We start from the raw sequence: 15,435 nt of genomic DNA, 5'->3' as shown, positions 1-15,435 counted from the left end.
TACCATTTCTCCATTCTTCAAATATGTCTGAAGGAATGTTTATGTGACTTAATTAATTTTATAGTGTTTTGTACAACATGAGAAAAGGGTGGCAATTCTCAATATATTTGGCCTGAATGTTTGCTGTCCATTCAATGGGAATAAATGCATACAGCTGTTTTCCATTTAGTATCAGAGTAAGCCTTCCATAGAAATTTTCCCCTTAATTAGTGGTTTGCAACTGCAGCACAACAGTTGGTATACTCTGAGAATGCAAACATTCAACTGGAATTAGCATGCCTACTGAAGCACAACTGCTTCATTTTCCTGGCCATATTCGATTTATGCAGATGACTAGGAAACAAGGACAACCCAAAGATCAGGACAGCTCCAGTATATTCACAGTATTCCACCATGTAAGAGAAATCTATGTTTCACCCTACAGGCCTATGTAGTTAACCACACTACTACTGTCTTTTCATATTTGAAAAAGGTTTACCTCCTAGTACTGTAGCAAATGATTTTACAGCCAAGAGGATTTCCCTTGACTGAAAAAGGATGATGTGTGGAAAAGATTACCTGTTCTGCCTACAATCACTAAAACAGCATCTTCCAAATGAGCATGGAGTTCTCAAAAAGATGCTTTTAATATGAGACCCAGCTATTGTTTGGGTGAAAAAATGGTTCTGCCTTCAAATGGTCTAGGTCAGCAAAGCGAATGAAATAATGTCAGGTATTCTAGGCAGACATCATATATGACTTAAAAATGACCCCTTTGATTTTGTTTATAATCACACTGGGTCTTGCTATCTTATTTTTACTGAACACTCCACAAAACAAAACAATGCTAATGGAAGCTATGACTAAATTTGCTCTCCAAAATTAAAAGCAACAAAACATGAACTGGTGGAGGCAATTTAAACTTACTTTCTCTGGATAAACAGCACTAAAATATTTTAGCACAGACAGGGCTGGCCTTAGCTGAAATGGCGCCCTAGGCGAAGTAGTGTTCTAGCGCCCCTTAAGCCACACCCACACCACACTCAAGAAACACCCCTATTTGAGCCACACCCACATAGTCATTCCCCAAGAAAGCCACCCCAGTCATTTCCTTAAATTATTTAAATGCATAGGGAAAAAAAAGATACCTTGTAATGTAGTTAAACTGCAACTACCTTTGCATAAGTATTTTCTACTTTAAATACCAGAGCCAGATCATTGTCAAATAGGGCCCTAGCATGGTAACAGACTACCCCCCCAGAGCAGCCACTCCAGCAGCAACCCCCTCTCCCCAGAAGCAGCCCCCTCCTCAGCCACTCCAATGTTCCATTATTCGGTTATTTCTCACCAGTTACCATGCATACTGTTCTCTTATCCGCTTCTACAGTGATTACAGATATTGAAATAAAATAGCACAAACACAGACAGCCATTTGCTAAATAAACAATACAGTCTCACAATGAAGAGAGACTTAGTATGAGCAGTAAACTTCTTTGCCCTTGAAACTCACATTCATTGAAATGGCATGAAAATTCACAACCACAGTAATGCATCTGGCTAGTGGAGAACTGAGTTTCCCTTTGGGCTGTTTTCAAAACAGACTCCTTGCACACATTTTTAGGGCCATGCATACACGTACTTATTCTTGGATTCACTTTCCTGATTGTACTGAATTATATTCATTGTATAATACAGTACCGCTTGTTAGAGTATGTTTTAAATTTGTAGTTTTAAACATTTGTTTAATAAGCAATGAAACAAAATGTATGAACCAATAACTACACATTTCAAAATATGTCAAAAATAAAAGGCCACTCAAGACTTCTGTCATTACAGTCCGCCTATGCTACTGCACACACACACACACACACACACACACACACACACACACACACACACACACACACACACACACACACACACACAACCCTCCCTTAGATAAAGCTGACAACAGTCCAAAATTCTTCTCTATCTACATGGAAATCTGCACAGAGAAGGGAATAGAGATCAGAAACTAACCACGGACCTTGGAGATGTGTAGCAGAAACCTTAACAACCATGCCATGATGTTATGTTACTACAGTGAGAACCAAAGTCTAATCTACAATAACTTGAAGGGGAATGCAAGTAATACAAAACCATAACAGTGAGACAGACAAAACACACAGAATTCTGCACAATAATAAAAGAATCAGAAATAAATGCAAAAGGGGATTTAAAAAAGTCAACATTACTCCAGAAGAATGTTAAACACACCAGATCTCTCCTTGGTAATTAATGATACTCCACACCTACTTGTGACATACATACTACATTAAAACCACACTTTCAACACGTGCAAAGCTATATGCCAGTAGAAATGCACTTGAACTATGTACCTCCAACAGGAAAAAAAAAAAAAAAAAGATTCTTTATAAAAATAAATTCTAAACATCCATCAAACAAATATTAAAGCCATGTATAGTGAAAAGGTTACAGTTTCATTGACATCAAGTACAAAGACCACATGTAAACATTTTAATTGTTTACCTTTAGTCCTACTAGGCTAGTGGCCTCTTTTCAGGGGACACCAGGAATGGCATTACTACTAGTGGAAATTTGTCAGACCAAAACTTCTTCAGGAGGGAGGATGGCATAATGGTTAAGGTGTTTACCTGGCAAACACAAAGTGCAGGGTTTGATTCTCACATGGGATAATTGGCTAGGCTTAAAATGGCCCACAAGGGGCAATTAGCCTAGTACTAACCTATAACCCCTTACTATTTTCAATAGGTGTTGTGTCTTCTAGCACCAATGATGAGCCTCCTACCTGCTGCTCCACTGCCACATATAAAAAGATGTGTAGTAAAAGTCCTCCTCAAGAATCCAAAGCTACCCTTGCATGGGTTAAAATGGAAGAAAAGACTTCATCGGATACATGCCCTACAAATCAACTCCACATTCTCAACATTTAGCTCAGTGTTGCCAAGCAGGTAATTCCACTGACCAAAAGTCATTTTATACAAACAAAACATGGGGAGGGGATCCCCAAATAGCAATATTATACAGAAAACAAAAAGCAAACAGATGAATTTGCAATAAAAACACAAAACAAAAACTGCTTATACATCCAAAATTCTTGAAAAGAATGCAGGCAATAATAATCCTCTGGGTATGACAGTGGTGGGAAAAGCAGAGCTCAGTAGACCATGTTCATTGCTGAAATTACCACACATACCCAAGTAGGCTTTAGCATATAAACTTAGATAGATAAAGAATAAGGGGGAGACCAAAGGGCAAGAGGAGAGAAGGCAAATAGGATGGCAGGGAAAATATAGAGGCACTAAACAGATGGGTTGATATAATTTTTGGACAAGAAAAAGACAGAGGCATATGGAGAAAGGTGTGCTAGGGTACTTTCATATGGTAGAAGCAAATAAAAATGGGAGAAAAATAAGATAAGGAGAAAGCAGGAGTTAATGAAGGTTTCCTTATGTTGCAAATCATATGATATGTACTCAACAAAATAAATGATCCTCAGCATACTTGAGCAGACCATGCAGCTTTTGATGCTGACACTGTGCTCTGCACATGCATGTTGTTTGTTCTACCTTGTTGAGATGTTGTAATGAGACATCTATAATATTACACTAGGATGTACGCACATAGCTAATGCATATACCTTTCTACTCCATTGCTAAAGAATTTTGGACAAACCAAAAATAGTGGGAATACAAAGGTCCCAAATCCTGTTCATTGTGCATTATTTACTTGTTAATCTAATTCACTTAAAAAGTTAATAGAACAGGTTTTATATTAACAAATTTTCAGCATACTAGAAGCATGAAATGGTAACATCTGGCATTATTGATTGACTGTAATCCTCGGTCATTTAGCAGATCAACAACACTTTGGGGGAAATGGCAAAAGTACAAGGCAAAATCAGAGACAGTGTTATTATAGCACAACAAAATGACTGTAGCCATCAATTTCCACAGAACATAGCAGACATCTTACAAGCTATGAAAATAATTTTGCTGCAGTAAGGAAAATGCATTAATTCTCAGTCTCATTAATATTGAAATGTAGCATCAGTGAACCTGAGAATTAAAGCACCCATTTCAGACTTTTCCCAGGATGCAGAAGTATCTGGTTGCCTCAAAGCATTATGGGTAAAATACATTACCTCAGGCTACTGTAACAAAAACAGCTACTGCTGCTGTTTTGATTGTTACCAACCATTACTGTATAGTAACCTTGGATGTTCTGCTTTGTCAAGGAGCAGAAAGCCCATGAACTGACTAATTGCCTTGACTTACCACAGGGTGCTGCAGCTCTGGCTGCTTTCATCATGGGATGTTGCAGACAATTTAACTATCTATCTATTGAAAGAAACATGGCATTTATTTACATAAATTAGCAAGTGAATAGATAAGTGGCCTGCAGTATCCCTATTTTAAGCAATTGCAATGCTTTACTCCTACACTGGCCATTGCCCCCCTAGAGCTGTGAGCCCAGGCTGCCACCTGAATCATGTCTGTTATAATCTGTGATTGATTCCATCTCTTCTCTCATGAAATCTCATCCAGCTGTGCTACAGGCTGATGCCTATTCATGGTTGATGGAATAAAGGATATGCTTTGTGCCTAGATGCCTGGGTATAGTTCATATTCTTTGTCTCCCCATTCATACTTTTAAGTGGCTGCACTCTTTTTCCTTCAGGAGTTTCAACTAAGTTGGCTGGTGCAAATGAATAATACAACCACAAATCCTCCTGACAGGCTTCCACAGTCATCATATTAATAAAGCAACAATAACTTTTGTTAACACAACCATAAAACATGCCAAAGGAAACAAAACTGTTTCTCTTTTATGTAGAGTTCTCAACACCTAGGAACCCCTCTCCACTACTGGTGCCTGACAACTGACAACTCACCTTCTGTCTGACAACTTCTCTTCAGCTATCAGATTCTTCACAACACTAATCAACAAGTTACTGTACATGTTTATAATTATGTAATGCAATTTCATATGATCCAGATTTGCACATTTCTGGATAATTATTTTTCTAAAATCATGACCTAATTTCCCTACAGACAAATAGTAAAACAGCAAATGCCACAAAACAACTTTGCTTGCTCCAGTTGGGCAGGCACTGCACAGTAGGTGGATAATGAAACAGCGACATTAAGATTTGATTATCTGGTAGTCAGTTATCTCTAGATTCTATCTCCCCTTCTCTGCAGTTCACAGCTACTTTACTGGATGTGTCTCAGCAACACCCACCCCCTTTCATGACTGACAATTATGAGTGGATTAAAAGGTGCATAGGTCCTTCATGTGATACTACCTCTGGTTGTGGAAGGTGGAGCAGCTGGATAATTTATTGTTGGGCTCGAGAAAATCCTAGTGTCTGTTCTCGCGACTGGATTGTGTTTTTGGCATAGAACAGGAAGTGCAAAAGTAACATGGAGTCAGCAGAATGTAAACTGAATGTGTTGGAAGTGTTCTTTCTATTTTCTAAAGCAGTGGTTCTCAACCTCTCGCGGCCTGGTAAAATTTATGACATGGCCTAGCATTTGAGGAAACACTGCCTTAGAATGCTTTCTTTTAATCTTAAATTATTACTACAGGTCAATGTCTTCCCAGTTTTCATACACAAATCAGCCTTCTCTAGTTCCTATAACTTATCAGTGAGGCAAGCTTTGATTGCTTCCCCTGCCCAAAACTTTTAATACTCAAGGAAAAAGAATTTTAAATAAAATAACAATGCAATAAAATAACATACTGCAAATCAGACAGAAAACAAACAATGGCACATAAACAACACGAAAATCAATTTTCACAGGGAACAGTATTCTGGTAGAGGTCATTCAAAAGTTAGCTTTCTCAGGAAACACTCACACAAGCAATGAAGTTACACAGACAACTAATGTAGCTCACTTACTAGCTAGGGGTGTACTTAAAAAGCAAACCAACATTGTACACAGCAGGGAGCAAAATAAGCGTGTGTGAAAAATACATTAACCAGATACTCTGACAGTGGGAACAGTTCTTCATAACTGTGATGGCTCAAAACAAGTTACAACAAGCAAGAACACACAGACGCACTCATACACACACACACACACAAACAGAACGACTAATTTAGTTTACATACACACATATACTCGCACACACTTTCTCTCGCATACAGAAACAAATGGCTTAACTTACACATAGACTCACACTTCCACTTACCTTGTTTTGAATCTGAACAGCCACACGCGCATGCATGATGACCTTAACCCCTCTCTTCACTGATGCATGAGCGCGATGGGCGGCAGAATATATATATATATATATATATATATATATATATATATATATATATATATATATATATCTATATATATTTTTTTTAACTTGTTGAAGCCAACCTGATGCAAAGTGGGAGGGCGCTTCCCCCTTCTCTTTGCCCTATGGTTTTGTTATTTTGCGATCTTCTCGGCGCCCTGTCTCTGAGTGAATGGTGCCGAGAAGATCGCAAAACACCAAAAGTACATTTGTTAAAATAAATAAATAAATTCATAAAATTCCTCCCTTTACAAGGCCGGTTGTAAGGCACCCGAGGCGGTCGCCTAGTCTGCCTATGCCTAAGGCCGGCCGTGAGCACAGACCTTTACAAATAACAGAAACCCAGAAAGAAGCAATTGAAGCTTTTGGTAAACAACAATGACATAATTTTTACCCAAAATATCTGTTTTAATATATAAGACAGCAGCAAAGGCAGAAAATAACATAATTCAACATTTTCATTTAGCACTGAAATGCTACACATACAGGCACAGAAGAAACTCTGTAAAAACAGAGTTCACTTGCTATAGCAGCATTATGAACTAATGGCTCTTCTCAATCGGCAAAATAGATTTCCCTCATTCACTGACTGCTCTGTACCATGGTGTCATGTCTATAAGACAACTTACAGCCATGCTCATTACCTGAAACACTAGGGTTACTATGAATATTTTCACTCCTTGCAGGAAGCCTGTAAAGCTCCTAACAAAACTTGTTGTGTACATGTAACAGTGAAGCCATAAATATAAAAAGAGCAGCCGTGCAACTTGCTAACATGCACAGCAGTACCACAAATTTGCAGTAGGGGCCTGGATGCATGCCAAATTAAAAACCAACAAGCTCCAGAATAAGGAACTACAGTCTAAGGGTATTAAATACTGGATGCATCAAGCTTTTTAGAAAGCCTTTAAAAAGGCAGAAAGACAGGCAGAGTAATTTCAGTAGCTGATGTTGCATATTTTACTTGGGGAAAAATGTTGCATATGACAGGTATATATTGAAGACATTACATTCTTCAAGCTTGCTGACATAGCGATGCCATTATTGAGATCAGCATTTTTTCACTCAACAGACCTGACCAGATTTCAAAATATATAGAGCACAAAAAAATGGCATCTAATTTACTAGGACATACTTATACTAACTCTGCAGTGTGGTACATTTTCTTAGAGATCTCCTCACTCTCTAAATCCCAGTGCAAGTACTGCTCAATTTAGTTTTAGTTAACTACATCTTTGCTTTTGCACTGTTCACCTGTCTCTGCCTTCTTAAAGTTTCATACAAATAGCATAATATGGTTTTATAGTCCTGGTCTCCATATGCAATTCCTCAATGACTTCATCAAGGCACAAAGTGAGAAGAGGAAACCCAACCACTGGTATAGAACGGAACTAGAAGCCAACATGGTTGAAATATATCAGAAGCGCAGGTTACATATCTTTGTGGGAAGTTCTCCTACTTTTCCAATAAGCTTCTATCTTAACTTTCTCTACCTCTCTGTTGACATGCAGTCTTGTAAAAAGAAGGCTAAAAAAGTCACATATGTCTTAACGTCTGCCACATATGTAATAACTGCACTTAATCCACAATGGAGCTCATCTAGTAAGCAGACTTCAACCATTCCTATGACATCACAGAAATGTTACTCTTCAGTATTATTAGCACTACCTGCAACTTTGAATATATATAGGAAGGAAAGGATGACTTGGACAGAGAAGCGTGTAGCTTGACGAAACTGATGAACACTCACTCTCCTAATAGCAAGTAGTATGTCCATTACATTTAAAATATACTTTTGGTGTGAATTTATGTTCTCTGTGCGATGCCCTGATCATTTTACCTGTCTGCTAACTGGGGAAAAACAACTAGGCATGGATTGATCAGAGTATGGGCATGGCTGCACTCTGCATTGCCATCAATAAAAATATCTCATGACATGGTATAGATATGCTGGCTATATAGCGACCATCAATCAATGCAAGATTCAAAAGCTCTGTTATCGCACTGTACTGCCACAACACTGACAGTGAAACATTTCAAAACTAAAGTTTAAAGGAAAACTCCACCTTAGAACTAAAAAAATCTATTTTTCACTCTCTCTCTATTTTCTGAGTTATTTTAACATTTCAAGATCACTGACTGCTTCTTATAGAATGTTAATATGTTTTCTGCAAAATGGTCAGTGGGGCTTGACATATCAATGTGATCTTATTTTTATTCAAGCCTTCCTCTTTCCCAAAATCCACTTCAAGTCTGTTTATATGAGTCATGCTAGCCATAAGGATGTAGTGGTGTATTCTCATTCCATTGACATATAATGGGATTAGTGTCAGTCACTGTTCATCTTATATACTGTCTGTTAACAGGACTGCTTCTTTTATTTCTTGAAAGGCCCTCATTTGTGTGTGTCTCAGGGCTTGTTTTACAGTATACTAAGGAATTATACAGCTGCAACCAAAACAGTAGCTAAATTGCAAGCCTTTGTTCAAAGCATCTTTTTTAGTCCAAGATGAACTAACAGCCCCTCCTCCTACACTTTAGTAAATGTGCTGACACTTTACAAGAATTACAAGAAAACATTTTCTGACTTTTCTGTAAATGTCATAGACATCTTTGATAATACATTCAAGTCATCTTAAAATGTAAAGTAGTATAAACTAAAAACATTTAAAGTTTGAAGCTTAGCATTTCAATACTGTGATGCTGCTTATGTAAATTCACTAAAAGAGGTGACAACTGCCTTTGAAGCACTGACTGATCTAATTGCTCTGTTTTGCTATGAAAGGCATGACTACATTGTGTGCATCAGTGTAAGTTCTCTTCCTCTCTACAATAAACACAATGGAAAACTGTTTCACACCTCTCTGTCTCGTTTACAGCAGCCGGAGCTCCTGACTACAAATTTCTCTGTGTCTGTGGGTTTCATGTAGGTATAAGACAATTTCCTCTGCAACTTCTGTGAGAAGTTACGCTTAAAAAAGTGAGTGGTCTTTCCCTTCCTTTGATACCAAAGAGAGGAAATGAAAGTTTTATAAAGTACAAGCAGGTTTCAGGTACCTACACAGTACTGGAATCATACTGTAGGAGGAAAAACAACCTAAGAGTTGAGTTAAACTGTAGGAAAAGGTGAAGTTTTCCTTTAACACAGTACCATTGTATATTACTGCAGCAAAATGACATCCCCAAGGAAAAAAAAACATACTGGGCAGGACATAAATCAGTACTTTAAAGAAACTTAGGCAATTCTGAAATGTATTAGTGCAGCTGTAGGTAATGTTTGTTTGTGTCTTTAGGCTTTTCCCGGTTAGGGATCGCCACAGCGGAACTCAGTTCCGCTAATGATTGGCAGCAGATTTTTACGTACTGGCTTGCCGGGCCTAACTCACAACCTTCAACGAAGGAACACCCATTCACACAGGTCATTACACAGAAGACGCTCTGAGAATTGAACGGGCAACGTCTAACTGTGAGGCGACAACGCTACCGCAGCACCACCACCACAGTGTAATTATTTTAAAACATGTCATGCATGAGCAGAAAAACTTAATTGAAATGCCTTTCTTTGCAGAGAACTGAATTTAAAGAGTGATTTTGGGGGTTGCCTAGTTACCAGTGTATACTTAAAAATGCAGCTTTTTTGTTTGGATGTCACATTTACCATTTCTAACGCAACACATGCTGAAAAAGCAAGACATCCCATGGGCATGCATCAGGGCATCCATTCTGCAGTGATAAGGAGAAATTTAAAGAGCACAGGCAGCAAGATTTAGGGTTACAAATGGTGGTACCTAACCAAATATAACTTTCCTACAGTGTGTGTGGCTAATGACTAGATATGCCTGTTGACATACAATGGATTTGCAAATGTACCCTTGAATACTGTTTGGCAGACCCTCTTATGTACTGAAAAACAGAATAAGCTGGAAAATATTCCAGTATAAGCAAGACTACCTTCTAAGTGTACTACATCCAAGAATTTGAGTCCTCAAACTACTGCTTTGTAAACATATTTGGGAACTAATATGAGAATATGGTAAAACAGCCAAATAACACAGACATCTTAGGAAGACACTGTATAGTTCTCAGAGCCCAAATTAAACAACTTTGTGAAGCAGAATAATCTTAATGTATGGCAATACATGAAAATATGCCACATGTAGTTACCCTTAAAACAATCAACTTTAAAGCATTATGCTTGATTTTTGGGAGCCAAAATAACTAGTAAGAGCTTTTCTCAGCAGAGTTCTCATTTGTGTACACTTGGTTCCCTTAAACTGGTATGCTTCTAGACTGTGTAATGCTATGTGGAAATGAACATTATAGATAACTGTAATGAACAAAAATTTACTACCTGGACTACTCGGTATTAAGAAAAATATGTGTGTGAGTGTGTGTGTGTGTACACATGTATATGTTGTTCCGAAAACATATATATAAATAATCTCAAGACATAGAAAAACAAAAATTCACTAAAATTAAAGCAAGGTGCTGGTGCTTGCCATAGACAGATGAATATAAAATGTCTGGAAGATAATTTATAAATGATTTTTTTTAAGAACATATATTCACAAAAGTCTTCTAATAGTGTCTATATATTCCCATAAATCTTTTTCCTGATTGTCCAATAATGTTAAGTCTCTGTAACTATGTTTCTTCTGCTCGCACTACAGTCTGTTCCTCCTCTTCCTCTTGCACAGCCTCATGTACATAGACTATAAACTCAGAGGCTTCTTCTCCTTGTGTGTACACAGTCACTGTTTCTATGCCTTCCACCTCATCTGAAGAGACCACTAGGTGGTGCTCTTCACTGAGCCCCACAGATGCATGCTGCAGTGCTTCCTGAATCATCACAGCACGATTGGTAGACTGCTCCTCTTCAGTCACCTACAAAAACAGAAAGCATATTAGGAAACTGTTAAACTTGTATAACAAAGCACTAGCTACCATTTGCAAGAAATTCACAGTGATAGAAAACAAGTTCCCTTCAGTGGGATCAGTTACTGATGCTTGTGTTTACTAAAAAAAGGTGAGAAGGCAAACGTGCAAACTTATACAGCACTTTGTTGAAATCTATGTATTATACAAAGCAATTATCAATATTCGATGTTCTCAAAGTTTGCAACTTTACATTATTTGATGAACTAATAACAACGATGATTTTTTCATGTAGAAGCTACAATGTAGATTATTTTAACTTAGTAAACTACAGGTATGTCAGAAAAAGCAAGACAGACAACTAAGTAAAGGGTACCTCATTATACCATGTACCCTTATGGGGGATTACTCAATGCCAAGAAAAGTTACAACACCCTGAATGGCAAATCCCACCTTTATTCAAAGAAAAAAAGATCAACCAACCACATGTCATGAAATCACTCTACTGAGAGACAAAATGTAAACAAAAATGCAGCCTTTTTGTCTACTAGCTATAAGATCAAATAACTGACTGGCACACAGTGTTGCAGATCAATATTTTTATGTTGACTTTCAAGTCTGAACAAGCAACAGTCTAGCTTGCTAACACAGTTTTCAAGCACAATTATTCCTCAGTGTTTGGGCCAAACTAAACCCTACTCTAAATCTACTGATCTCAAACAGCAGGTCACCAAGTATGAGTAATGGCATTCCAGATGTCACAGTTAGTTAAACTTCAAAACTAAAGCTAATGACTGTGAATGCCAGTCTTTCTGAAGTTCACTAACTGCAGCACATCAGTCACCATCACAGTTTAATTTTCAGTCATTGATGATCAGCAACTAAAAACTGTTCTGCATAATGAAGCACTTAGTATAGCAAGTAACACAGACACACTTCTCCCTCCACTCATTATAGTTCTCTACAGCCACTCAATACACAACATGTTGCCAAACCGACCCTCGGTGCTCCAAACTACAAGTGCAACATGAAAATGCATTCACAATAGCCAAATGGTGAATGCTCGCTTAAGTGCCTACCTTTGAATAAAAAAAGCCCCCTTCACCCACTGTACTCTATCAACTCCAAACAATAGCTTTCATTGCAAAATGATACTGTCAAAGACAGTGATTAATCCTGTCAGTGTCTGCAACCAGTGTCCTGGATTAATTTCATAGTTCATCACATTGGTTTCTTGCAAACCCTTTTGTAAAAAGTTGTGCAGTTCTCCCATGCTGAATTATTAACATTAGTGGAATTAAGGTACTTCTCAGTTATAAAAATGTCTATTAGAGCTAGATTTACAGTCAGTATCTTAATAAAAATAGAATAGTTATGAATGGTAGGAATGAGAAACAGATTTTCTCTTTGCTAAACATGACTTACTGAAAAAAATATCTCAAGTATTATTTTGGCAAATGTCTAACCCTCAAATCCTTGCAGTGAGTAGAAATGTACTTCAAAGAATCATTAGCCTCATTTTCTTACCTAAATGGCATGTAATATGAGAAATCATGGGAAATCTTCAGAAACTATAACTGCAACACAAGCAAGTTTTGAAATTTTCCACTGTAGAGCTCACATCTAACACTGGTGCCTCTTCAGTCACTTGATGCTTTGCTGGGAATGACTGCATGTTACCTTAACATACTCTTCTGTCATAAAACTATATGAGAATGATGCACAAACAAAGTCCTAATTACAGCCCAAATAACCTGTGTTTGAGTAACAGCTCAAACAATGCTGAAGCCCGGCAGGGGACGATGGAAATAAGTGGAGGACATGGGCTTACTCATCTCAGGGGATGGGTGCTGGTCATACTTCTTGCAGTGTTGACCTCACCTGGGGAGTTGGGGTAATATAGCATAGTGGATCACGGTGATGACCATGTTACATTACTAGTTGGGGGGGTGAGGCCAGGCATGTGTAAAGTAACACAAAGCATCCCATCAGGAGATAGCAACAGAAGGAGAAAGTTGTTAAGGGAAGGGTTTTGGACTCCTTGTGACCAGACTCATATTTATGATGGCTTATTCCAAAATTCATTACTCACCTCAGAAGGGCAGTAATAGGCCTATGGACTCTCACACAGAACAAATGAGACATAACGCTCTAGCCACAGTTAGGAATGTTTGGGTCAACTGGGGTTGGAAGGGACTAAAGATGGTTAGCATGAAGTATTAAAAAAATGTTTCAAAATGCTTTCAACATTACTGTTTTTGTGTCTAAGCAACCCCCATATCTGTAGTTTTTTCTAAAAATGTGAAAACAGTTAAGGGAATGAGTCAGAAAATAAAGGTAAGAAGGGGACCTCTCTCTTCTGTTAAATACGTGTCTAAAAGGGACTTCTATACTGTATAAGCAGAAAAGTAAATTTATACCTCCCACCAAGTTATAACGGGTGCTGTAGTGGTTAGTGTTGTCACCTCACAGCAAGAGGTTCTCCAGTTTGATTCTCGGCTGGACAGCCTTCAGTGTGGAGTCTGCATGTCCTCCCTGCGGTTGGGTGACATTTAAAGACATGCAGGTAGGTGCATGCGTGAATGTGTGTCCCTTCTATGAAGGTTGGGCATCGGGCTGGCAACTCGGTACCATAAAAATCCACTGCCAATCATTAGCAAACCAGAGTTCCACTGTGGCGACCCCTAACCGGGAAAAGCTGAAAGACATTACCTTTTACCAAGTTATAAACTAAATAGACATATACTCAGTCTGACAAATGAGTTTCCATTAAAAACGCACACCAGCAAGTAAAAGGTAGGAAGCTGCAATCAAAATATATTAAACTCTGGCAGTATACTTAGAGCAAGACAAGGCTAATGGCTTAAACTTGAGACCAAAAGGAAGAAATCAATGAATGAGAGAGAGAGTGAGACAGAGTCATGTGTTTCTATCCAAGAAACTCAAGTACAGAACCCTTGCTGTTCAAATGTTTGTTAAAAGATGATCTGTCAAACTGAAGTAAGGTGCAGAGAGGTTTTAAAATATAAAAATAACAATCCAGGAAATGATTCTTATTTTGAAAACTTAATGGCAATGAAACGTTTCTGACAAATAAGCAGAAGAAAGTACAGTTGTGTACCTACCATAAATGTAGATGTTCGAGTGTATTCACTGTTGCAGTCATTACACTTGGGTTATCCTGCTGGCAGGCTACCCACAGTCAGCCTGAATTCCAAAGTCCTGGTCCGGCATCGGTTGCTGACGTCAGTGTGCCAGGGGTATAAAAGATGCAGCCGACGCCATTTTCTTCAGTTTTTCTTGCCCCAGATGTCAGGTGCCCCCAAATTGGTAGGCTAAAAATTTATGCCAATGAGTATGCATGCAATAACATAAACATTTCCTTCATCTACAAGCAAATACACCACATAGGTTGTATAGGATAGAGAAGTACAGATAAGTCCCAGCAAAGAAAAGGGGGATGGTGGGTGGGTAACCTGGATTGTAACAGTGAATACACTCGAACATCTACATTTATGGTAGGTACACAACTGTACTATGTTCATCATGTTTCACTGTTGCAGTCATTACACTTGGGTTGAATCCCAAAGCTGAGGTAGGGTGGCTGGGTCTAAATAGGATTAGGAGAGGCTATAAAGCCCTGCAAAACTGCAGTGGCAAAGCCTGCTCTGGATTTAGAGTAGAGAGGTAAATGGTAGTGCTTGGTGAAAGTGTGCACTGAACTCCAAGTTGCAGCCTCTAAAATGTCTTTGGTTGGTACCCCTCTGAGGAAGGCTGCTGAAGTGGCTGCTACTCTGGTAGAATGTGGCCTAATGCCCTTAGGGATTGATTTGCCATGTTGTGAATAACAGAATCGAATGCAGTGGCCTATCCATTTCGAAATGGTCTGCTTTGAGATAGGCTTTCCTTGTGACCCTGCAGCATATGCCACTAAAAGTTGCTCAGTCTTTCTGAAAGCTTTAGTTCTGTCCAAGTAGAAGCGTAGCTGTCTGTATATGTCCAAAGGATGCAGGAGTTTCTCACCCTTATTCTGTGGGTTTGGATAAAAAGTAGGCAAATGAATGGTTTGGTTAAGGGCCACATTGGACACTACCTTACGCATAAATGTTGGGTTAGTCCTCAGAGAAACCCTGTCGGGATGGAAAATGATAAAAGGTTCCACAGCCATGAGAGCCTGTAACTCTCAGACTCGTCTTGCAGAGGTTATTGCTAGGAGCAGAGCTGTTTTCCAAGATAAGAACTTTATTTCAGCTGTATTAGCTGGCT

At 38.5% G+C, this 15,435-nt stretch overlaps 1 protein-coding gene across 1 annotated transcript in view; it reads right to left on the bottom strand.

The window, feature by feature from the left end:
• Positions 1–9,725: 9,725 nt before the first annotated feature.
• The window catches only part of ZFAT (zinc finger and AT-hook domain containing), a 1,471,085-nt gene continuing 1,465,375 nt past the window's right edge, over positions 9,726–15,435 (bottom strand). Inside the window, exon 16 of the mRNA XM_044067201.1 lies at positions 9,726–11,178. Coding sequence (XP_043923136.1) covers positions 10,939–11,178 — 240 coding nt within the window. The 3' untranslated portion in view covers positions 9,726–10,938. The remainder of the gene's footprint in view (positions 11,179–15,435) is intronic.

This window comes from Protopterus annectens, chromosome 3.part1 (assembly GCF_019279795.1).
Source record: "Protopterus annectens isolate FY-2018-M chromosome 3.part1, PAN1.0, whole genome shotgun sequence".
Classification (NCBI taxonomy): Eukaryota; Metazoa; Chordata; order Ceratodontiformes; family Protopteridae; genus Protopterus; species Protopterus annectens.
This window is presented reverse-complemented; position numbering and strand designations above follow the sequence as displayed.